Here is a 26,825-nt window from a genome sequence, read left to right on the forward strand (position 1 = left end):
GGGATTACCAACCTATTTTTACCAGCCAACACGCAGGAAAGCCCTTAATGGGCACCAGGCCACAGCTTCTCTCCAGAGCACCTGATGAGGTGTATAAACTATCTAGGGTAAGCCTTAGAAGCCCAGATACTAAGTGATGGATACTTGTGTGCAAACAGTATTATCACTAGGGAGCTCCTTTACCATATAAATCCAATTGAATGTCTTCCTGGGCGAGTGATTGTAGGACTATGTTTTCTGGAGGTTCTTATACCATGGAGCCAGAAGGTGGAGAGCACATGCCCACTGTCTGAAGTCATGTGGTGATTGGCTGGTGAGCTGATATATATGTGTGTCATCACAGTTGCCCGGAACACTGATCTGAGAGGAGCGGCGTTTGGAGATTGAACCAAGTAGTTGGGGAGCAGAAGATGCAGGGTCAAGGCTTGAAGAGACCTGTACCTCAAGGTTAGGCTCTTCATTGAACTTCAGAGACTCTGCTTTTCTACTCTGGGGACCCCAGGTGTACATCCTCTTGCTCGGGCGGATGCTGACCCCCGTATTTTCTCAATGGCAGAGACAGATGGACTCCTAGAAGGCTCATCTAACTTTCAGTGAGTGCTGACTGACTAGCAGGGTAATTAAAGTGTCATCACCTAAAGACAGGGGTTAAATTCCCAAATTACTGTTTATCTGTCACGAGAAAATGTAATAAATGAGAATGATTCCCCTTGTGAAAGATGTTACCAGGGGGTAATCTAAAGAACGGTGAGTGGTGTGTTGGACAGAATAGAATTCTATGGTCAATTATACTGCTTAGACCATCTGCAATATGCAGCAGCATAATAGATTAAGTGCCCCAAGCCAATGTTTTTCATTTATGAAAATAAAGTAAACGCAGCTGTGCAGTTTGTCGTAGGAGCTAGCTAAATGTCGAGGTCATCAAATACCGCGGCTGCCTAGTCTTCAAACAACCTCGTGCTTCTTTCTTCCGTCACCCTGTACTTCTAGCTTTTATTTCACTTTTGCTGTATCTTTTCCATCCCTTTATTCTCCCTTTGTTCTCTTCTTTCCCTTTCTTCTCCTTTACTCCTTTACGCTAAAAGTCCAATGGCAAAAAATAAGCCTCGCGGCATACCACCTGCAACTTCAAACCACAAACAAAGCAATTGGTAACAGTGAAGTAATGCAAGAGTTGGTTCTTGTTGTTGCATTAATTAATCAAATTACTAATTTCTCACCCAATACAAACAGCATGAATTTTATTTAATTCCACATATTATCAATCTTGCTGTGTGACTGAAAGAAATGAGTACCTCTGTTGGACATCTACAGAGCTAGAGGATCCAATTACTGCAATTGTTTAGTGCCGGTGGTAAATTCACCACTTTTTCGTGGATATCTCACCTCTGCCAAACTCTAGATAAGGTCCCCAGTGTGGTGATGTGAAGCAAACTGGGCTGCCATCTCTACGTTTACATGACATAACATGCCATCTTAAAATACAGAAACCTATGGTTGTGCTCAAGCACACAACCATTTCTGGGGAGTTTTTAAAGATCATGCTGCCGTACCTGGGAAGGCCGGTTCCATGTGCAGCACCTGAGCCATCTTGTCACCTCTATCACCTTCTTCACCGTTTCATGGAATCCGTAAGCGTATTCAAAAGGGACTTCACTCCAACTTGCGACTCTGCATCCGTAGAAATGACTGAAAAGAAGATAAGGCTCATCAGAAGAAGGGCGCGAGTGACTATATTTTAGTAAGGGGATCAGGGTGGAGGCAAACATCTGAATAAAAAATTTAAAAAAATCAAGAAAAAGCAAATATTTACTGGGTCTTCTTGTTCAGAACATGACAAGTTTTTGTTATAGGTTGCAACCATTTGATGGACACCTAAGCTTGCCTCGGCCACACCACCTTCATCACAGAAGACATATGTGTACATACATGTGAATAAAACTCCTGTGCTGTTGGTCAGTTTGTTACAATTCCTCTTGATGCACACAAGGCACCCAAACCACACTGTCAAGGTTCTACTCCTCTGGTGCGCTCATTTCATACAGAAAAGGACAATACAGCTTATGTGTTCAGAGTTATGATAGTTATGTGACCATGTATGGGTGCGTGCTGGAGCGAGGTGATGTGCACAGCAGGGGAGACATGGGCCAGGCGTGCCTTTGCATTCCAGTGCGGTCAAACCAGACAACCGTGGGCTGCTGGCTCTTGGAGGCCTACGTAATCCTCGCCGCCCATAAGAACCAACAAAATTAAAGTCCCCGCGTATGCAGACGCGCATCTGCCATTCGTAACTTTGGTTGGATAGTTGGCTGGGGTACCCTGGTTGAGATGTTTCCCCCTGCTGTTTGTGTGTGTTCTTGTCCTCTTTAGAAAGCACAGTGAGTGGGCGCTGCAGTGTATATATGATGTGTGCATAAACATAGGGGTGCCTGCATGACGGCATGTCAGAGGACAACAATGCCTGCCCTGGAGTAGGGGTCAGCCAATGGGGGAAGACCTGTCTAAGGGCCAAGCTGGCCTCCAGCATGAGGCACCAGTATCATCGCAGCTACAAGACACTTGGGAAGTGCGGTTCCTATGCTTTTGGAGAATAGGGCACCTCTTCCGCTCTACAAAAGGCTGGGCACAGCACACTGGGGATGCTAAGAACAACCAGTTGGAATGTGCTAAAATATAGTAAACAAAACAATCATGACACTATACCAGACACACGCAGACAACAAAACTCCAAAGTTTAAAAAAATAAAACTGCAAAGTCAGATCACAGGAAACAATCATGAGGCAAATTTAGAGAATTTTTCGTGTTCACTTTTTCTAGCTATAGCTTCCACTCCACATTTCTTATACTTATTCTCATTTTGACACTCTATATCAGTGGTTCCCAACCTGTGGTCCGGGGACCCCTGGGGGTCCGCGAAACCCCCTCAGGGGGTCCGCGACTGCTTAGAAAATTAATAATTTTAACAGATTAGGTCCCCAGCTTTCAGTTATGACTTAGTGGGGGGTCCCCGGATTCCAACAATGATTCAGTGGGGGTCCCCGGGTTCCAGTAATGGTAAAGTGGGAGTCCACAGAAGTCAAAATGTTGGGAACCACTGCTCTATATCATTCTCACCACCAAGAACATTATCCAAACCTTCATCACCCCTCTAACATTCACATAGACTCTTTACAGGTTTTACACTTTATCAGCAGCTATTTGAATTTGCTTATATATATATATCGCTCATTTCCCATCACTGGACTGGAAAACAAAGATGGGCCATTGCCTCATTGTGTGGATATATCACCCTTTTTCCATTATCCACTGAATGCTGACTTACCTCACTGTTTTTCATATGTTACCCTGTGTTTTATTTTGGTCTTGGTGAATCAACCAAGTTCATCCCTTCAATCTCATATTGAATCTTTCAACATGCCTGTTCATTTATAGGTGATATAATCCATGAGATTCTGCAATCCCTTTTAAAAACCTGTCTCCAATTTCTTTATAATAGATGACTTGTGATCCATCCGGTTGCCCACTTTAAAAAAATGAGGTCAGAACTCATTGTAATAACTTATTATAGTTGAGTGCTGATGTAATAATGCCTGCTGCCAGCAGCCAAGGAGAAAGACAGATCAGGTCAGGTCACGGAGCACAAAACAAAACATGGCTTTTTTTTACTATGCTGCTTTTTTAGCTGTAAAATGACAAGCAGAAAACAGATATTTATGGCAATTTCAAATTGTTTGCACTCTTTATGTAATTATAGAACAATTAGAATCTTTCTGCATGTTTCTACACAAACCGGACTATTACATCTTTTTTTTTAATAACTTGTATTAAACAGATTCTAATATCTTTTTACAACAAATATCTAACAGATTTTTGATGTTTTTAATTTTGCACTAGATATTCTGTTTTGAGTCTTCATGTTTACAAACATGCTCTCTTTTAGAAGAAAGAGCGACGCGTCAAGGATTTAAGTGGTTTGTGGGAACAATGATGGTGTGAGCATGTATTATATGGGTTAAGAACCCCCTACCATACATGATAAGGATACTGCAAGTCATCTTGGAGTTCCATCACCTTATAAAAGGAACTTAGCCTTCGGACTCTTTCCATTACCAGGTCATGAAACACCTTAGTGACTTGCAATATCCTTATAATGTACACAGGGAGTACTTTCTCCCATAGGAGCTTTACTGTACAAACCCATTAACATTAGAAAAACATATTTTTTTCAAAACTAACAAGATCCCACTAAATATTTGAAAAACGTTTAAACTGAAAACTGCTCTCCACAAATGTTAATATTATCGCCACAGAGACAGGCACCTAGGGCTGCTTTTAGTACAAACAACCATGGATTCTGTGGAACCCTGGGAGCTGGTGTTTGGTAGGTTATGACATTGGTATTACCAGGCTGCTTCTAATGAATGTAACAGAATTATTAATTGTCTTAGGAGGAAATCAAGGTGGTTAAGGTAAAAAAAGGAAAGAAGCTGATAGAAGATGGATAGAATTCACTAAAACCGTCAAACAGAAGAATTCACAGCTATTTTGGAATATCGTCGAGGAATGTTCCGGCAGTCAAGGTAAGCCCAAAATGAATAATATCACAAGTGAAGTCTGGAGCAAATATATCAGTTTGTTGTATGGCTCGAATGGCATAGGGGATGTTTAAAAGATCAGTGTTTGTCAAAATCTAGGTCCAGAAATAGGGACGATCTTACTCTTCCTTACCCCACAAAGGCTCAAGTCATAAAAATCATTCAGGGCACCAGAAGCTCTGGACGAGAGGGCCTGATCTGCTGCCTATGACCATCATTAAGTTAGAGGCAGATTTATGGGCCACTTATTTGTCCACTCTGTTTAAAGAAAGTTTGTTATAACTCAGGTGAGATACCTAATTCCTGGAGGGGCAGCATCATCCTCCCTTTAGATAAAAAAGACTCCACTGATCTTCCCGCGAATTACAGACATATTACTTTGCGACATGCAACCAGGAAAATCTTTGCAAAGTCTGTACTAAATCATCTGCAGGGTTGGGTGAAGGAAATCCAAATTTTGCCATTGGAACAGGCAGGCTTTCGCCCAAATTGCTCTACCATGGATAGAATAACTATATAACACCTCAACTGAGTATGCCTGTTTACGCGGCATTCATTGACTTTTCCACCGCTATCGACTGAGTGGACAGGCACATTTTATGGAGGAAGCTTAAGGACTTGGGTATCACAGAGGGCCTATTAAAATTAATAATAGCCTTGCATACTGACACGTGTTGCCAAGTAATGCAGGGGGGAAATTGAGGGCTCACATCTAAGCTCTAAACAAAAAATGGTTTAAAGCAAGGCTGCTTATTATTGCCTCTTCTTTTCTCACTATATGCTGCTGATTTACCTCAACAGATGGACCCCGTAGGTAGAGACACCCCTACGGTCTGGTTGTCCCTGATAGGGACTCTCCTATATGCTGATGATATTATAATATCAAACCTAACTCCAAAGGGGTTGCAGAAGCACTTTCACGCCCTAGCAGCAGCATTATTTGAAGGTTAATACGGATAAAAGCAAAATAATGAAATTCCATAATGCTATAGTAATATATATACATATATATTTATATATATATATATATATATATATATATATATATATATATATATATATATATATATATATATATATATATGGAAAATGTCATTTACCCAGTGTACATCTGTTCGTGGCATGTAGTGCTGCAGATTCACATGCTGTGCATAGCTCTTCTGCCATCTAGTGTTTGGCTCGGAGTGTTACAAGTTGTTTTTCTTCAAAGAAGTATTTTCGGAGTCATGGGATCGAGTGACACCGCCTCTCAGTTACAGTGAGCACGGGCATCGACTTCATTGTTAGATTGTTTTCCCGCAGAGGGTGAAGGAAGGAGTGATAGAGTATAAGAATATAGAGAGATGTCCATGCAGGTGTAAATGTATCTACATATGTACAAATGACAAACCTAAACAACTACAGGCTCCGGGGAGGAGGGAGGGTGCATGTGAATCTGCAGCACTACATGTCACGAACAGATGTACACTGGGTAAGTGAAATTTTCCATTCGATGGCATGTGTAGCTGCAGATACACATGCTATGCATAGACTACAAAGCAGTTAGTCCTCCCAAAAGATAGCGGTGGCTAGCCTGTAGGAGTTGAAGTTGATTGAAATAGTGTTCTTAAGACAGCTTGGCCTACAGTGGCTTGTTGCTGAGAGAAAACATCAACACAATAGTGTTTAGTAAATGTATGAGGAGTAGGCCATGTGGCAGCTTTGCATATATCATGGTATGTTTCCTAAAAATGCCATTGACGCACCTTTCTTTCTTGTAGAATGCGCTCTAGGAGTGATCAAAAGTTGTCTTTTTGCCTTGATGTAGCATGTCTGTATGCATCTAACAATCCATCTTGCTAAGTCTTGTTTAGATATAGGATTGCCTTTATGTGGTTGTTGAAAAGCAACGAAAAGTTGTTTTGTTTTCCTAAAGTCTTTAGTTCAATCTATATAGTACATAAGAGCTCTTTTGAGATCTAGAGTATGAAGAGCTCTTTCTACAACTGAGTCTGGCTGTGGAAAGAAGACTGGCAATTCCACTGTTTGAGTAATGTGAAAAGAAGATACTACTTTTGGTAGAAATTTGGGATTTGTCCTAAGTACGACTTTATGTTTGTGTACTTGGAAAAAAGGTTCCTCAATATTGAAGGCTTGTATTTCACTAACTCTTCTTAATGAAGTAATAGCTACAAGGAAGGCAACCTTCCATGTTAAAAATTGAATTTGACAAGAGTGCATGGGTTCAAAAAGTGGACCCATGAGTCTGGTAAGTACAATATTTAGATTCCAAGAAGGAACGCGTGGTGTCCAAGGTGGAATAATGCATTTTAATCCCTCCATGAAAGCTTTAATAACAGGGACTCTTAACAGAGAAGTGTGTTGAATATGTTGTAAATGTGCAGATATTGCAGTAAGGTGGGTTTTGATGTATGAGAAAGCTAAATTTGATTTTTGTACATGAAATAGGTAGCATACAATATATTGTATAGATGCTGTGAGTGGATCAGTATTTTTAGATTGTTTAAATCTGACTTTGTGTTTCTATGTATGCATATATAGCTATATACTTATTCATAAAAAATCAGAATTAAACATTTTAAGCAAACACTAATTTGAAGCAAATGGTAGGGGGGCAAATCAATGTGTGTGGCATGGAGCATTGTCTGTCTTTCTGTGTAGACTTTTGGCACACTTAACAGCTGTGGTGGTGGGGTACAATGGAGCCAGGACAAATGCAGCTGATGCACGGACCACATCTAGCCCCTCTCTAGAGATGCCAGTGCTTGTAAAGGGAAACTATGAAGGGCAGCTACACTTCTATATACATCTAGCATCATAGAAAAGGAGGCAGGACAGAGGCTTATTTACAGGGCCACTGGAATTATGCATTTTTGCATAATTATAGATATGCCGCATAATCCACCATCTGACACATATTCTGCAGTTTTTAACAAACACAATGTGGTTTCTATCTCAAACGGATCAAATGTTACTAAAAATGCAGCAACATATCTTGCTGCGTGGTGGGTGGCCTTTCACAAAGCTGAACTGGTTACCTTGCTGTTGCTTATTGCTTTATCTGGGTGTTACATTGGAACGAATGAGGTGCAACCAATGTACAGACAGTGTTTTCAAGTTTACAAATGACAAAATAATGAAGCAATACTATTATAAAATGTGCCACATTATGCAGCATACTTTTCTTGACACATAATTTACTCAACGCTGCTGCATAATTGGGCCCTCTACTGCAGCATAATTCCAGTGGCCCTGTTTACTGATCAGCAGACATACGGAAATAAAAAAAGAAGACGCATGTAGTTGTTCTGTGCCACTCTGTGATTGACCTCAATTCAGAGAGAAAAAACTCAGTTTTTTAGATGGAAATGGAGATAGCAGAATAGCAGTTCTTAAAGCAGGCACAAGGTCTAAAAATAATTGAAGTATATTTAGTGATTTTCAGAGATGGTTGGGCTGTTCAATATTTAAAGGAAAGGTCTTCTATGCATAAAATATGTGTTTTCTTATTGTTTATTAGAAGTTAAAATGTTATAGTTGCAATGACATGCATTTAGGAAAATCTATTAGACTTGAGATGTCTTTGGCGTTTCAAATGGCTCTTGCATACCTAGCTGTGTCTTTGTATTGGTGCAAACTTGCCTGCACTAAGAAGTAGTAATGCATAGAGATAGAATTGTCTAAATTTGCGGTGAGGTGCTGGCACTCTCAGGACTGTATGAAAGCTCGTATATGAGTGGCTGCGACATGTGGGGTCTTATCAAAGTTTGTTTGCGCATGCATTATTCGTCGGCGAAGTGTCTCCGCACACACACACAAAATCCCCCCGAAGTTCAATATAAAGGGCTCAATACCTTACTAGCAATAGGGATCCTGGCATCCTTGCTACACGGCTGCATGAGTCTGTACAAATGCGCGCGCCAAAGACTTCACGCAAGCCTGGTCCGCGTTTACATGCCTCTCTCTCTCACACACAACTCTTGATTGCAATTTTATATCGTTTAAATACACATCTCTTTCACATACACGACTGACTTCAGTCCTTATCTCTCACACACACACACAGAGCTGTGTTTTCGAGTTTGTCTTTATAGGAGTGCGAAATGCACATCCCACTCACACTCGTCTGCCTGTCCTCCTGTGTCTGACTCACATTCACGCTCGCCTTGTGCTGCTGGGTTTGTAATGCGCACCCCTGGACGGGCACGCGCTTTCAGTTCTGTGCTCCGGGCACGCGCTTTCAATTCTGTGCTCTTCCCCTGACACGCAGGCTCCTCGACCCATCCCTGCTCCTCATATGATCATCAGGCGCCCGCCGCCCGCGAGCCAAAAATCTGAATAAAGCAGAAATTCTAGAAATAAACCTTCCCCGTTGTCCTCCCACGCCGCCCCCAAATCCGCTCCGCCAATTAAGGAAATTGCGCTTGTGGAATTGTTTTATCCGCGCTTGTTTTCTCTGCTGGAAGAATCCCGGCGGGGGTAAGAAATGTGGAAATAAGGCAAAATGAAACGCACACAAAGCGTGTTGGTCGATTCCACATTCTAATAATAACAACCAATGTCCGCACACAATGTTCAGTGCCGCTTCCCACCGTTTTCAAAAGGGCATCCGGGGAATGATGTCACACCAGATATCAAACCCCAAAGCAACATCCTGGAATGCCAATTTACTGGCCATGTGCAATCTCCATGGAAAGCATCCTGGATCTGTGGAGGGCAGAACAACCCTAATATGAGATTTGAGGGTGTAAAGATAAGACAAATTTGGTTCAGACAAGGAACATCCAGGATTTAAAGCAAGGACCAAAGACTGACAGTAGGGCTATTGTAGGATGATGGCTAATGCCCAGCAAACAAATGAACAAGCCGTCAATGTGGTAACCAGAACCACTATGCAAAGGTGTGCCAACCTCAACCGTTGTTCCCAAACTCTGTAAAAAATGAAATGCACTCAGTCAACAGGAAGAGAGAAAAGCATAGTAGCTGGGAACTTAAAAAAATCAACTACATGAGACAGAGAAAATTGAATAATAATCTTGATTTCTAAAACCTAGGTGGGTCAAGACAATATGTGTGGTGGAAAACACAACAGGTACAAAGTGGAGGTTCAAGGCTTTCATATCATAGTGATATTGATACGTTTTCTAAAGCGCGTGAATGCCATTCTTGGAGCTAGTGCATATCATACCTATTAGACTGGGATCTAAGGGTGGAAACTTAATTTATTTAACTTTCAAATGAGTAAGTGAAGAGCAAAGTTTTAAGAAGTTTTCTAAAACTCAAAAAATTAGATTGGCCTCTGGAAAAGTATTCCACAGATGGGCTGTAATGTGGGTAAAGCTCCTTCCACCTCAATTAGATCTCATGATTTTAGCAACATTGACAGTCCTAGAATTGGTCGAGCCTAGTGACCTACTGGGGTTTTACCAACTAAGATTTATTTTTCGGTGATCTGGTGCAGTTCTGTATAGGGTTTTGTGAGCAATACAGAGAGCCTTAAATTTAACTCTATTCTTCCATCCATCCAGTGAAGCTCTTTTATTGTCCCAGATGCAGATATTAATTTAGGAATTGTCTTGAGCAGTCTGGCTGCAGCATTTTGAAGGTACTGAAGTTTTTTCAAAGAACACTGATGAACACACAGACACACACACATATATATATATATATATATATATATATATATATATATATATATATATATATATATATATATATATATATATGACATTGTAGTAGGCTTGATAGCACAAGTGCTGTTATTACTGTTTTCTGTAGTTTAAAAGGTATATACAAATATATCTTCTTAATTTTACGCAATAGAAAGAAACAGGTGAAAGTGAGATTATTTATCTGGGAGTTGAACTGCAGAGTGGAAACAAAAGTTATTCCCATTTTTTTAACAGGTGTAGTTAGAGCACCTAGCTTTTGTGGCCACCAAGATTGGTTTAAGGATGATGAGTTCTTCCAAAAAACAAAAAAAAGAACCTTCCTTTTAGCTGAGCTATGCAGGAGGCTATTTACACACATTTATTGCACAATGGCCCTATAGAGCTATGGAAATGTTTGGCCGTCTCTGCAACATTGTTTGAAATGGACACAATAAAGTGTGCATCATCTGGGTATGCTCAAGGGGCAAAGCCAGAAAATCAAATTAGTTTTGTCATTGGAGCCACATAGATATTAATAAAGTGGGGCTCAATGATGAACCCTATGGAACCCCACAGGGTAACGTGAAGCGAGAGAAAGGAACGGAACAATTTTAAGGCCGAGACTCCAATTCTAATTTCTGTCAGGAAGGCAATTAAAATCTGATGATTTACGGTGTGGAAGGCTGCCGATAGAGCTAATAGGATCCTAGCAGCCTTCCCACCACTGTCCATTATACTTCTCACCTGGTTTGCAGTCACAACTGGAGCTCACTCCATACTACGACTGGCCTAAAACCAAAATGATCATCAGCATTGGAGCTTTGGTGAATGTCATGACTACCGCTCAATTTGGAAATCTAAACCCCAGACAGAACAGTAGCTGACTGCAATAAGAATGTTTGCATTCAGGGCTGCAAGCCAAATTACAATGAAAGGTACATTTAAGAACAAAATGCACCACAATTGAATGGGGATACGTCCAAAGGTACTTGTGACCAACAAGATGCCTTGCTTCTCCTTCACCTGTCTGCTGTTTACATCACCATAACCATAAAATGCTGCTGACTAAACAGGGAAGGTTTTGGGATGTCTGACAGTTGACTAAACTGGACCATATCATTTCTCAGTGACCGACCACAACATGTACACTTGTGATCATCAGAATTCTCTTTTTGTGGACTAAATTGGTCAGTTCCACAGGGTTCTTTACTCGTCTGCTACTTTTTTAGGTATGGCTTGAAAGCAAGGCTGTCTGCAAGGCTTGCTAGTGTTGATTCTTAAAAAAAAAAAAATATATATATATGGAAAATGTCACTTACCCAGTGTACATCTGTTCGTGGCATTAGTTGCTGCAGATTCACATGCTGTGCACATCCCGCCATCTGGTGTTGGGCTCGGAGTGTTACAAGTTGTTTTTCTTCGAAGAAGTCTTTTCGAGTCACGAGACCGAGGGACTCCTCCCATTTCGGCTCCATTGCGCATGGGCGTCGACTCCATCTTAGATTGTTTTCCCCCGCAGAGGGTGAGGTAGGAGTTGTGTATGCTAGTAATAGTGCCCATGCAATGGAGTAATGTACATAATGTAGTTTAAAGTAATATATTTTCAAATTTACAAATTTACAAATGTTCAAGATCAACTTCTTAACGGCTACAGGCTTCCAGGGAGGCGGGTGGGCGCATGTGAATCTGCAGCAACTAATGGCACGAACAGATGTACACTGGGTAAGTGACATTTTCCGTTCGATGGCATGTGTAGCTGCAGATACACATGCTGTGCATAGACTAGTAAGCAGTTATCTCCCCAAAAGCGGATGTTCAGCCTGTAGGAGTTGAAGTTGTTTGAAACAATGTTCGTAGTACTGCTTGACCTACTGTGGTTTGTTGTGCCGTTAACACATCTACACAGTAGTGTTTGGTACATGTATGAGGCGTAGACCATGTAGCTGCTTTACATATTTCGGTCATTGGAATATTTCCTAGAAAGGCCATGGTAGCACCTTTCTTTCTGATTGAGTGTGCCTTTGGTGTAATAGGCAGTTCTCTGTTTGCTTTAAGATAGCAGGTTTGAATACACTTAACTATCCATCTAGCAATGCCTTGTTTAGAAATTGGATTACCTCTATGAGGTTTTTGGAAAGCAACAAATAATTGTTTTGTTTTTCGAATTAGTTTTGTTCTGTCAATGTAGTACATTAACGCTCTTTTGATGTCTAATGTATGTAGTGCTCTTTGAGCTACAGAGTCTGGCTGTGGGAAGAACACTGGTAATTCTACTGTTTGATTCAAGTGGAACGGTGATATAACTTTTGGTAAAAATTTTGGATTTGTCCGTAGAACTACTTTATGCTTGTGTATTTGAATAAATGGTTCTTGTATGGTAAATGCTTGAATTTCACTCACTCTTCTTAGAGATGTGATGGCAATTAAAAATGCAACTTTCCATGTTAAGTATTGCATTTCACAAGAGTGCATGGGCTCAAAAGGTGGACCCATGAGTCGTGTTAAGACAATGTTGAGGTTCCATGAAGGAACTGGTGGTGTTCTTGGTGGTATAATTCTCTTTAGTCCTTCCATAAACGCCTTTATGACTGGTATCCTAAATAGTGAAGTTGAGTGCGTAATTTGCAGGTAAGCTGAAATTGCGGTAAGATGTATCTTTATGGAAGAGACAGCTAGCTTTGACTTTTGCAAATGTAGTAAGTAACTTACGATGTCTTTGGCAGATACGTGTAAGGGTTGAATTTGATTATTATGGCAGTAATAAACAAATCTTTTCCACTTATTTGCATAGCAATGTCTAGTGGTCGGTTTTCTAGCTTGTTTTATGACCTCCATACATTCCTGTGTAAGGTCTAAGTGTCCGAATTCTAGGACTTCAGGAGCCAAATTGCTAGATTCAGTGATGCTGGATTTGGATGTCTGATCTGTTGTTTGTGTTGTGTTAACAGATCTGGTCTGTTTGGTAGTTTGACATGAGGCACTACAGAGAGGTCTAGTAGTGTTGTGTACCAAGGTTGTCTTGCCCATGTTGGCGCTATCAGTATGAGTTTGAGTTTGTTTTGACTCAATTTGTTTACCAGATATGGAAGGAGTGAGAGAGGGGGAAAAGCATAAGCAAATATCCCTGACCAGCTCATCCATAACGCATTGCCCTGAGACTGATCTTGTGGGTACCTGGATGCGAAGTTTTGGCATTTTGCGTTTTCCTTTGTTGCACATAGATCTATTTGTGGTGTTCCCCAATTCTGGAAGTATTTGTTTAGTATTTGGGGGTGAATCTCCCATTCGTGGATCTGTTGGTGATCCCGAGAGAGATTGTCTGCTAACTGGTTCTGAATCCCTGGAATAAAATTGTGCTATTAGGCGAATGTGGTTGTGAATCGCCTAATGCCATATTTTTTGTGCCAGGAGACACAACTGTGTTGAGTGTGTCCCTCCCTGTTTGTTTAGGTAATACATTGTTGTCATGTTGTCTGTTTTGACAAGAATGTGTTTGTGGGTTATTATGGGTTGAAACGCTTTTAGCGCTAGAAATACTGCCAATAGTTCTAAGTGATTTATGTGAAACTGTTTTTGCTGAGTGTTCCATTGTCCTTGGATGCTGTGTTGATTGAGGTGTGCTCCCCACCCTATCATGGAGGCATCTGTTGTTATTACATATTGTGGCACTGGGTCTTGGAAAGGCCGCCCTTGGTTTAAATTTATACTGTTCCACCATTGAAGCGAGGTGTATGTTTGGCGGTCTATCAACACCAGATCTAGAAGTTGACCCTGTGCTTGTGACCATTGTGATGCTAGGCACTGTTGTAAGGGCCGCATGTGCAACCTTGCGTTTGGGACAATGGCTATGCATGAGGACATAATGCCAGTAGTTTCATCACCATTTTGACTTGTATCTTTTGTTTTGGATACATGGTCTTTATTACATTGTGAAATGCTTGAACCCTTTGTGGGCTTGGAGTGGCAATCCCTTTTGCTGTGTTGATTGTCGCCCCTAAGTATTGCTGTGTTTGACACGGCAGAAGGTGTGACTTTGTGTAGTTGATTGAGAAACCTAGATTGTGGAGGATTTCTATGACGTACCTCGTGTGTTGTGAACACCGTTTTAGCGTGTTGGTTTTGATTAACCAATCGTCTAGGTACGGGAACACATGTATTTGCTGCCTTCTGATATGTGCAGCTACTACTGCTAGGCATTTTGTAAAAACTCTTGGCGCAGTAGTTATTCCAGAAATAAGCAACAGTTGTGACTGTGTCCAAATGGTGCGCACTTCCAAAGTGTCTGCTTATAATGAGTGATTAATGTTCATGTTGATAAAGTCATAGTTTAAGATGAAGAGTGCTTCAGTGGTATGACACCCAGCCACAGGGTGTGAAGGTTGTTTCCTAAACAGGTCACAGTCCATTAATGAAGTGAAGAAAACCACAGCACATCTTGAGGTCAAAGTCTGAATCATTTATTCCTTGGTATTGTTACCAAAAAGTAGGTGACCTAGGTCCAACAAAGGTACTCTAGGTAAGTGAATAGTGAGCCAATACAATTTTCTGGTGGTTGAAAGAAAACAGCCGACACGTGTTTCGTCCAACTGGACTTTCTCAAGGCTTAAATAATATAGAGGTATTATACTCATATGGGATTACTGTTGTTAAAGGTGTTGCACAAGTAGGCAGGATCTAATATGAATCACACGGGAGTCCAAAGACCATGGTAAGTCTGATGTCGGTCTCCCGGCCTTCCAGTTCGAGAATCGGGTCTCTACTGAAGTGAGACCCAATTCTCGAACTGGAAGGCCGGGAGACCGACACCTTCTTTGTGTATAGTCTGGCTCTATTGTTTCCAATTCCTGTCCAAATCTATGGGCCTGATTACAACTTTGGAGGAGGTGTTAATCCGTCCCAAATGTGACGGATATACCACCAGCCGTATTACGAGTTCCATAGGATATAATGGACTCGTAATACGGCTGGTGGTAAATCCGTCACTTTACCGTCACTTTTGGGACGGATTAACACCTCCTCCAAAGTTGCAATCAGGCCCTATGTGTCTTAATTTGTGTGGACAGTCCTTGTTCCTCAGTGTAGGAACTTGTTTTCGGTTCCGAGGCCGGATGTTTCGGTATCGAAACCTTTTCTGCTGCTTTTTTCGGTTCCAACGAAACCTTCTTTACTTTCGGCATCGTGGTCTCTCGGTGCCGACCTATTTCGGTGCCGCTATCTCAGTGCCGAACCTGTTCGGAGCCACTATCTCGAGCCCGAGATTGCTGTGTGGCGGTATCTCGACCGGAGTCGGATGACTTCGCCACCAGCGTGCCCTTTTTCGGTGCCGATGATCGGTCACCTATTTTTCAGGTTAAGCCATGGCCTGTTGGCGGTGGCGTCCCCTGGGCTTTAGTGGTTTTTTCGTGAGTTTAGTGTTTCGACGTCTTACTCACGGTTTTTGGCGTTTCTTCGGGATCGATCTCATCCGAGTCCGATTCCTGGATGGAGAATGTTTCTTCCTCCTCCTCGAAACGCTCTTGTCCTGTCGGCGCCTACGCCATTTGCAGTCTCCTTGCTCTTTGGTCTCTTAGTGTCTTCCTGGACCAAAACGCTCGACAGGCTTCACAAGTATCTTCCTTGTGTTCCGGCGACAAACACAAGTTACAGACCAGATTCTGATCTGTATATAGATACTTGTTATGGCATTTTGGGCAGAAGCGGAATGGGGTCCGTTCCATCAGCCTTGAAGAGACACATGGCCGGGCCGACCAGGCCCCGACGGGGGATCGAAAAAACCCCGAAGGGCCACCGGAGCTCTTCAAAAGTCGGTGTCGATCTGTTGTAACTAACCCGATACCGAACGCAAACAATACCGACGATTTTTCCGATATTCTAACTAACTTTCCGACCCGAAACACGGAGCGAAAAGGAACACGTCCGAACCCGATGGCGGAAAAAAAACAATCTAAGATGGAGTCGACGCCCATGCGCAATGGAGCCGAAATGGGAGGAGTCCTTCGGTCTCGTGACTCGAAAAGACTTCTTCGAAGAAAAACAACTTGTAACACTCCGAGCCCAACACCAGATGGCGGGATGTGCACAGCATGTGTATCTGCAGCTACACATGCCATCGAACATATATATATATTCAGGCATACTCTCACCTCATGGTTTTGGCTGTTTGGTGCATCGTTCTGTGTCTTAAGGGGTGCTTGCATTAAAATCCATTAGGGACTGTTTATATACCAAATATACTCCGAATCACCAGACATTGAATTCTTTATTTCGTAGATGCATGAAGTACAGAAAACAATAGCTGTAGTTCTGCTTTTACACAACAGCAAACTTTTTAAATGTTTTACCCAGGACTAAAAGGCAAGGCAGGCTTACCGGCTTTGCCAATGCTCGTTAATGGTTCTGTGTGTGTCCCTTGTCGTAATTGCTAGTCTGGTAGAAGAACCACTTCCAGATGTGAGCAGACCAAACTCAATCCACATCTGTTCACAACAGGGATGTCGAACATAGGTCCCAGGATATCCGACGCATGTCAGATTTTCATTATATCCCTGCAAGCGACATTTACAGAAAATTAGTCTAAACTGAATTAATTCACCTAGTCGGTGTTAATCCTGAAACTCTGACAAGGATCCAGTCCTCTTGGTCCACACAAACACTGGGTGCTTAAATAGTGAAAAAAGGAGACGTTCGACTCTTGAGAACACATCACTTCATGGCTCTCCTTTTAACTGACTTTATAGACTTGGACATGCTAATCCATCAACCTGAAAATCAAAACCCTGGACTCACCTAGGACCTGTACATCACACGACCCTTCCAAATTAGTGCTATTTTTAGTGGTGTCAAACATGCAGCTCTACCTCAATGGCCCTTATATTTGCTGTGTAACATTCCATTTGCCACATCATTACTTGGACGAATATACCACTGCTGTTACCAATCTATGGTCTGTTTCTCAATCCCAGAGACCTCCAAATTCCAAAGTCCCCCCCCACCTCCATCCCACCGAACACACCCCCCGGGCACGCACACTCAATGGGGGAGGGCGTGGATTTCTCCCTCTACCTCAACATCTTTTTCCCTGCTCTTACAATAAAAAGTCCCCAGTGACTATTGGCCAAGGTCACCTTATTCCTTTTCTTAACATTCATGTAACACCCTTTCTGGAAAAAAAGACCTGAAGTACCCGCAAAAGCTCGCTACATTCCGGCTAAAAAGAGCTCTGCTCTTCGGCTACCAGCTTCTTTCATCAAGCTCGTTGTAACGGATGAAGCACGGAAGACGCCCGGAGCTGCTTCAACCCCTGCTTCCCATCTGAACCAAAGCACGAGTCTGCGCCTGCGTGAAAGCTGTGTCCCACCAGCCTTCCGCAGGACATCAGCTTCGGGCGCCTACCCTACAGGATGTGCTCTTCCCGTGCATCGATTTTAGGTTTGAATTAACTTAATTGTATTACTCATCTTGCATTCTGAAATAACTGAAAGGATCCACACCCTGCGCTAGAAAACGATAAATAAATACACCCAAGGTTTTATGGGAGTTTTAATTCACGGTTGACCTCTATTGGCCCAATGTTCTACAAATTGCGTCTCATCCGGCTGGCTTCTCTGGCTTCCACCCTCCTCCAAACCACTCTCCCTCCAGCATCATTCTCCTCTCTCGGCTCTCCTAAATATATAATAAACAATCTTTTTTTCTGACAGATTCGGAAGAGGCACCGCCAAAATATGCACAAACCAGTAAAACCTTCTGAGCCCCCGAGCCTGCTCAGTGGGGCTAATATTTTGGAAGACTGCGTGGGGGAAGGAAGCGGCTGTGAATAAAGGAGGGGTCATTCAAAAACATAACTTTCCATTTCCTATGTCGCGTTTATCTGGGGGTTATTTTTGAGACATGGGAGGACGAGAAAACCCTGGATCCACTAGAAAAAAATAGCCACGAAATCTCAGAGAGACCTAAAGGAGAAAAAAACCTCTTGAGCGCCGTAGATGGAAACAATTTTCCTCCAAAAATAAACAGTTGTGGGACTTGGAATATGAGAACTTCCTGGGGGGCGGTGATGGAGGACGGCAGAAGTCGAGGGAGGCGGTGGGAGCCATCTTGGAGTGCCCAAACTTGGATTCCGTGACAAAAACGTACGCTCGACGCCTTTGGCTAGCGATTTATTGCTTAACTGAGCGATCGAGAGATTTCTATATAGTGCCACCAACGGCAATAGGATTATTTGAGTCTAGAGATTACTTTTATTGTGTTATGCTATCAAAGAAGATGTCCAAGTGCTGATCTTTGATTTACACCCCCCCCCCCCCCACCACACACACACACACACGCACACGCCCCCCACCCTCCCTCTCCCCAGCTTTGAGGAAAACAGGAGAATTGTGCTGGAACTGTGTTACAGATACATTTGCACAATTTTGGAACTGGAGAACCAGGTTCGAATCCTAGCCTTGGCTCACCATTCTGTGATCCTGGGCAGATCACTAATCACCTTATACCTATATAAAAAAAGAAAATGTGTAATGTAATCTGGTTCGCATGTAAAGTACTCAAATATTTCCCCGACCCACGTCTGCACTATATGAAATTGCAAAAAAGTAAGTATTACCTTATGTATTGTACACTCACACTGAAAGTTGGCACTAGTCAGGCATCTGTGGGAGAGGATGTGGTATTACGACAGAAGCTGCTGACTTTGGACCCAGAGAACTTGGTTCGAATCTGGGTACCAACATCCTGTGATTCTGGGCAAATCGCTTAGTGTCCCGTGGTTAAAAAATAATGAATGTAACTGGTGTTCACATAAAGTGCTCCAATTTCTTTGGGTCGAGTTTAAAGATCTAGAAAACTAAACTGCAAAGTATATTTAAAGAACAGCAACAAATCTTTGGTTTTCATCGGTCAGATGTAACTATCTCACCCAGTTCTGCTTTTATGTCAGACTTGACGCAAAATATTTGGAAGTCTATTACGGACAATTTGGAGAGACATTTTCAACACTATGAACCATCCATAAAAAAAGTTAATTTTAGCTCAAAAGAGGACCTCGAGTATGAGAAATGTCAGTCTGTCACAGAGATTATTTGCAATAATATTAGTGAGTTGCTGCTATATTTCAGTATTGAAAATACACATCAATATCCCTGAATATTAGACAGAAACATTTAGAAATTGGACCAGCGCGCTGGCCTAACAGGGCCCCAAAATACGTTTGGTCCAGGGCCCCCAAAATCCTTAAGTTGTCCTTTTGTCTGGGTTCCTAAGAGAGCACATTTTTCTTGCTAGATTCCATGCAAGGGGTCGGGAAGAGCCTAAGCAGCCCGAGTAACTGTAGCTGTGTGGCGTCCTTGTAGAGCCGTACTTAACTTATCATGCTCCCAGCACTCAGTCCAGCTTGCCGAGCTGTAATTACAATACATCAGAACCTGGGTCAGATCTAGCCTGTGCTGCAAACACTGACAGCTGCCAGTCCGGCCCGCTCCCTTGAGCCCCACCATTCGTCCTTGCTTTCTGAGGCTTTTGCAGACTGCCCCGTTGCCTGCAAACCGAGGCAGCAATGTAAAATATGCAGGACATTTTCAAAAATTGCAAATATCTGATGGAAATGTATCAAAAGGACTAAACCCCTGTGGCGAATTTCCAAAATATGCAGAAATGTAATAAACCTGTGCCCCCACTCAAAAATCTGTGGTTCGGATTAAGGTCTACCTTTAAGTATTACCCTATCATTCATTTGTAAAGATAAACGCCAAAATAAGAACACAGAATGCAAAAATAAAATAAAGTCGCATGGCATGGAAAGCGGACACGGTCTCCAGCTGATTGCCTCACACCTTGGGACACAATCTTATTTTTGGAGGAGCGTGTCACCTTTTCAAACACAGTAGCAGTAACTGGGTGAGCGTGTCACTCCGAAAACAGTCTCACTTACTGGACGGTCGTGTCACACCTTGGGAGGACAACCTCTCTCACCTAGCTAGCATGTCACCCCTTCGAACGCAGTCTCAGTCATTGTGTAGGCATCTTACACCTTGGAGCACTGTCTCACTCATTGAGTATGAGACTCAGCCCTCGAAGCACGGCCAGGCCCTTTCTATGCAAGTCTCATTCAATGAGAATCTCGCTCATTGGATAGGCGTCCCGCTCATTCGGTGCACGATGCTCCTTCTTTGGGACCAAGTCTCACAACTTGGAGCTTTACCTCACTCATTGAGTCAGAGACTAGTACGCTGGGCCACATTCTCGCTCATTGGGATGTCTCCCACTTGCAGCACAGTCACACATTCAGTGGGTGTCTCACTCCGCGGAGCACAGAGATGCTCAGTCGGAACGAGTTTCAGAGTGGCCCATTTATACTGGGACTCACTAACTGACACCTTGGAACACATATCATCAGAGGCTAGACTACAGGGTTCCAACAGCTATAAATGGGCCTCACATTTTGTAGCATAAGCTCACTCCTGGCCTGTTCCAAATAGGCCCACTTGACATCAATTAACTCACAGCTGGAAATAAGTGTTTTTGCTACAAAGTCAACTTTTGGCACAGAATTCTCTGAACTCTCCCTTGTGGACGCGAGGACTTCACGATCACTGCGGCATTGCTGGGCCAGGTGTCAGAGTGGAGAGGGAACGGGGCAGTGTGCACCGCTGCCAGCTTGCCCTGTCATGTGCCATGAGTGGGACTTTGAGCCAGACCAGGGGTTTCCGACCACAGCACTGGGCATGGGGGTACTTGTCGGGCCATACAGTACAATGAGAAAATAGAAAGTCCAAGTCCTAGCACTCAAGAGCCACTGGCTGAAAAAACACAGGACTGTCCCGCAATCGCACGCATGACATAGACATGAGTGACCTCTAGCGGTCTATGGACACCCTGTCGTGGAAGTGCACCCTTCGGGACAGTTTAGCCCAAGGGGGTCGAAGAGTATCGAGCATTCCGAGGCTATACCGAAGACGAGATTACGCACCGAACATACAGTACGCCCCCAGAGAAGTGTGGCGAACGTGTTCATGTGCCCATGAAGAACTGCACCCTTCAGGTGAGAGCAGCCTGGGCTGGGGCGTGAGCAATTCGTGTGCTCGAGGGAGAATGAAAGCCTACAGAGTGAGGTGCCCCAGGGGGCTAGTGGCAGACTACCGGTGGATGGCGTAGTTCACTGCAGGGAGTGCCTTGCTCCCCCACCCCGGCACTGGGTCGCAAGTCCCACTGGCCGTGCCCAGAAGCTGTAACGGCGAGGAGTCTCCTGGCATGGGAAGCGTCTCCTGCCTAGAGGCGGGGCACTTCAGCTGACACCTTCCCGCCCAGAAGAGCAACTGCAGCGTGTTTGATGACATCACGTCACCTCGACTCCATGACCCCTTAGCTAAGGGGCGACCCGCGATACAGCCCTCGCCATCAGAGACCACCTTGAATAAACAAGACAACGACTGCCCTATACTCCTGTACAGCAATACAGAACAGTAGCACCACACTGCCCAGGAGGGCCCAATCGCTGTAGCACCGCTGTACAAAATAGCATTTGTATAAACACAAAACTCGTCTGTACAATATCGCCAGATCCGGAGTACACTATAATAAGAACATATCTGCCCACGAGGAGACAGTCATTCAAGTCCTCGCAATGCAGGGATGTATCTTACTCAGTGACGTTAGCCTAGTCCTGCAGGAGGTCTCGGAGAAGACAGCCACTCCCGTCCTACACGTACACGCAGAGGAAGGCGTCAGCAGTAAGCTGAGCTAGCGCCTCGAATAACGGCGTAGAGTCAATGGGACAGGAGCTTCCGGCCAAAGAAGGGGTCACTCCACAGGCGAGCGAGGGGCTGTGCAGGGGGCGGCCTCCACGTCCTCCATCGAGGTCAGCCACTGGCCACCACTGATAAGAGGGCCACTGAATTCCGGGAGATTAACATTCCCGAAAAATGTAAAACAGAGCGAATTTATCGTGAAATACCCAGGAGGGGGGTGACAGACAATGAATTAAGCCTCGTGGCTCCAGACCCAGGCCTGGATATGGTGAGACACGTCGTAATTAAGAAATACTCAGAGTAAATGAGCTTGTGCGAGACAGACTACACTAAAGTGTAAACTGCCTGCAAAGAAGAGTGAGTGAACCTCCACTGAGGTCTGCAATGGGGAGCGAGCGAGACTCCCCTAAATGTATGACCGGTAAGCAATGACTGAGATACCGATGTGGTGCTTGAGGCCCGTCATGGCAACTGAGCGAGACTCCACTGAAGTGTCTGATTCTCTTGCGGGTGAGTGAGCGATACTCCACTGAAGTGTCTGATTCTCTTGAGGGAGAATGAGTGAGACCCAACTGAAGTGAATGAGTGAAACCCCACTGAAGTGACTGATTCTCTTGATGGAGAATGAGTGAGACACCACTGAAGTGCCTGATTGTCCTGATGGAAAACGGGCGAGACTCCACTGGAGTGTCTAATTCTCTTGAGGGAGAATGAGTGAGACCCCACTGACGTGTCTGATTCTCTTGATGGAAAATGAGCGAGCCCCCAATGAAGTGTCTGATTGTCTTGATGAAGAATGAGTGAGACCCCACTGAAGTGTCTGATTATCTTGATGAAGAATGAGTGAGACCCCACTGAAGTGTCTGATTCTCTTGATGGAGAATGAGTGAGACTCCACTAAAGGGCAGAAGGCCAGTGACGGAGAGCGAGATCTCCTTTGAAGAGTGGGAGATCAAAAAAAGGAACGACCGAGGCTCCACTCAAGAGTATGAGGCCGCGGATGTAGAACTACAATAAAAGCACAAAGCAAGTGTGTCGGTAAATAAGGGGTACGCCCATAGCAGAGTATGTCATCGGAGGAAGGAATGAGTTAAGATCTATTGACGTCTGATGGAATGACTGGGAATCCAGTGACGTCTGAGGTCATCAATGGAGGGAAGGCGTGACATACAAGTTGAGACTTATGGGAACATCGACCCCTAGAGGTGGTAGGTTATGGCTCCTGGGTGGGTTGTTATACTAGATATCTATGAATCCCTGCTCTCATCTTATCACACTTATCTACCCATCATCATATGTCATGTCTCTATCAATCTATCCTCCATTCCCACTCTGACTCATCCCAAATCCATTCTACTACTTTCATCTCCTAAATAACTTTGCCTAAGCTCTTCCCTCCGCTTCCACATCTAACTCACCAAACCTCACTCTACTACCATGACCTCCCAAACAACCCTACTAAATTTGCCCTCATTTATTTCACCCTGCTACTATGATCTCCCTAACCCTTCCACAGACTCTTCCCTCCTCCATCCCCCTTTACTCCTCCCAAGTCTTTGGGATGAGTAAATGAGGGATATACTCCCAGTTAACACTTCTGGATTTCTTTCCTCCTCCACCCCTCCATTACTCCAGTCAATCTAACTAACAAACACTCATATCCGCGGCTCAAATTAACTTATAATAATACTAAAACTGTACTCATATTTCCCGATACTAATCCATCACTAATTCTTGTTGGGTTCCGGAGTAGCGTGCTACTCGCTGAAAAGCGCTTTGACGCCTCGTCAGGGGTAGTAAGCGCTATATAAATACTATTACAATACAATTACAATACAATAACAGAGACTTAAGTTGTGACCGGCATCTGCTTGTGTAGGCGAAGTTAGCACGACCACTGGCATTGGGAGATCTGGACACCTGCTTGTTTGCTGAACACTGAACCATATTTGGTAAACCTCAAGTGAAAGATGTATGGAGGCCTGGTCAGCAAACACTATGAACCAGAGCACAACATCAGTACTGGGAAATACTTTCTGCCTTCGGTAAATGTGTTTCATGTAGAAGAACAGGAAAAGCCACCTGAAGAAATACACGTGCGCAGATCCTTTAAAAATGCTCATATGACCTTGTGATGCTCCAGGGTTTGAGTTGATGGAAGAGATTCAAAGCTACCAGAAATCTTCCCAATCTAGAATCTTCGAGCCAGGACCTCCTTCCCCAAGATAACTTTGCAGAAATTGATCTGATCTGATAGAACCATTAGACGCAATTGCACCAGAAATCATTCTCCCTTAGAAATGAATGAACAAGACCACCATCAGCTGGAAACCTGGGCACACATATTTTACACAATTCTCAAAGCTTTGGGGGAATTGGCCAGGCAAGATGGCCAAATAGGCGTTCCTTTCCGAGCTCCTGTCTTCACAATTTAAAACCTGCAATAATCCTATGTAGTGTGTGGCCAACCCCGACCCCAGCCTGCCTAAACTGCCTGTGCAGTAGGTAGGCCCTGGGGTATGCTTTCTGTGGCCTTCGCCTGCAGACAATGGACTTATTGCAGCCTGATCAGCATGGGGCTGTTCTGCTCTGGTGGCAGAGTGTTTCGCGGCTGCTGGCTGAGGCACTGGGGCGGCCGTAGTGTCAGCGGCTGTAGTGCCCCCCCTTGGGGGGTGCTCCCCAGAATGGTGGGGCTCTTTCAGTGCCCCGAGTGCCTGGTGGGACTGGAAAACGTCAGAGAGACTTACAGCAGAGCCAGCACCCGGCCTATGAGTGATTCCGCAGGATCGCGTTTGGAGGCGATGTGCTGCACAGCACCGATGCAGGGTGTTCGGGGCCCTGTGATCGAGGACCTGAATCACCTCTGAACTCCTGGAACTGGAAGGACCCCAATCCTGAGAGGCGAACCCCTGCCATAACCTCGGGGTCCTGGCCGACTGGTTTCTTACTGGGGGGGGAGGTGGCAGCTTTCAGCAACCAAGGGCAGCTTGGCGGTGTATGAAAGTCCCCTCTTTCTGGCATGGTTAACCCTACTTTTTGCCCTCTGTCAGTGTGTTTTCACAGAGATCCTGCTAACCAGGACCCCAGTGATTGTGCTCTCTCCTCCAAATTTAGTTGCTTTGGTACTTCATACACCCCACAACTAGTATACTGGTGTACCACTGTAAGTCCCTAGTATATGGTACCTAGTTACCCAGGGCATTGGTACACCGGGGGTCTCCCATGGGCTGCAGCATGTATTTTATGCCACCCATGGAAGCCCATGCAAACTGTGTCTGGATGCCTGCTGTTTGCAGCCTGCGTGAAACAGTACATGCACCTTTTCAGTGCTAGTCACTACTCCAGGTCACTGTAGGTTACCCCCACAGTGGGCCCTTCCATCCCAAAGGGCAGAGTGCAGGTCCCTGTGTGTGTGGGCACCCCTGCATGAGCAGAGGTGCCCCTACGAACTCCAGTTCCAATTCCTTGGACTTCGTAAGTGCGGGGAAGCCATTTTAGCTATGTACAGGCCACAGGTCATTCACTACCTGTGGCCCAGCTACATAATGGTAACTCCGAACCTAGGCGTGTTTGGTATCAAACATGCCAGAATCATACCCCAATACTGATGCCAGTACTGGTGGCATGATTCCATGCACTAAAGGGGCTCCTTAGAGGACCCCCAGTTACTGCTCCTACCAGTCTTTCAGAGTCTGCGAGCAGCCCACGCTGCTGTAGCCCCTCAGACAGGATTTTGCCCTCCTGCTGCTTGACCAGCTCAAGATGGGGAAGGCAGAACAAAGGATTTCCTGTGGGAGAAGGGATGCAACCTCCTCTCCCTTGGAAATAAGTGTTACTGGGCTGGGGAGGGGTAGCCTCCCTACGCCGCCAGACTGCTTTTAAGGGCAAATTCGGTGCCCTCCTTGCATAATCCGGTTTGCACCAGTCCAGGGACCTTCAATCCCCGCTCTGGCGTGAATTGCACAAAGGAAAGGGGAGTGACCACTCCTCTATCTATCACCACCCCAGGGTTGGTGCCCAGAGCTCCTTCGGGTGGCCACTTGGTTCTGCCATCTTAAAAACAAGATGAGAAGAGGCCCCTGGAAGCAACTGACTGGTCAGGTTAGGTAGCAGACGTCAGTGACCCCTCTGATAGGTGGTCACCTCAGAGAGGGACCAAGCCTTTTTTTAGGCTGTTTAGGGACTCCTTTGAGGGTAAGTCCCCAGATTTGTTGAGCAATATTCCACCAGGACTCCCCTGCAAAGTCCTCTTCTGCTCCTGGCCACTGGAACTGCTGATGGACTTCACAGGAACCGAACAAGACTGCAACAACTGAGACAACCTCTCCTTGAAACATTGTTTCTGTAGCTCCTGTCAGCAACCTGCAACATTTCCATGGCTGTGCATCCTCTGGTGTCGGCAAGTCTTCAGCTGCACCAAAGAAGCAAGAAGGAATCTCCCTTGGAGTGGGCGGAGGGGTCCTTCACTGAATTGATAACTACAGCCCTTTTACCCAACAGACTTTCCAAGTCCTCTACGGTGTAACCAGATCACAGAGAGCTGGCTCCTCAGCAAAAACCAGGAGTCCCCCTGAGAGCCATAATTGCCCACCTGTTAATTTTTGTGATTGGATGCCACTCTCCAATGTGTCAGGGTACAGGGCCCTCCACTGTTTCAGGGAAAACCTATTTTCTATATTGCTGGATTATACCCAAAGGGTTCAAGACAGGAGAAAGACTTTTCTTGCAGCTGAAAAGTGAATGAGAAATATGAACCTGAAGTACAGTCTACTTTTCCCAGTGAAGTTCCGAGTCCAACATGAAGGTTCAGTCTTGTTTTTTTCAGCTCCGCAGA

General features: G+C 44.4%; 1 protein-coding gene across 4 annotated transcripts in view; it reads right to left on the reverse strand.

Moving 5' to 3' along the window:
* KANK2 (KN motif and ankyrin repeat domains 2) overlaps positions 1-26,825 on the reverse strand; it is a 228,012-nt gene that overhangs the window by 46,146 nt on the left and 155,041 nt on the right. For all 4 annotated transcript variants that reach the window (XM_069231642.1, XM_069231640.1, XM_069231641.1 and 1 more), the window contains one exon: positions 1,554-1,689. In XM_069231642.1, coding sequence (XP_069087743.1) covers positions 1,554-1,590 — 37 coding nt within the window. In that variant the 5' untranslated portion in view covers positions 1,591-1,689. The remainder of the gene's footprint in view (positions 1-1,553; positions 1,690-26,825) is intronic.

Source organism: Pleurodeles waltl, chromosome 4_2 (assembly GCF_031143425.1).
Source record: "Pleurodeles waltl isolate 20211129_DDA chromosome 4_2, aPleWal1.hap1.20221129, whole genome shotgun sequence".
Lineage (NCBI taxonomy): Eukaryota > Metazoa > Chordata > Amphibia > Caudata > Salamandridae > Pleurodeles > Pleurodeles waltl.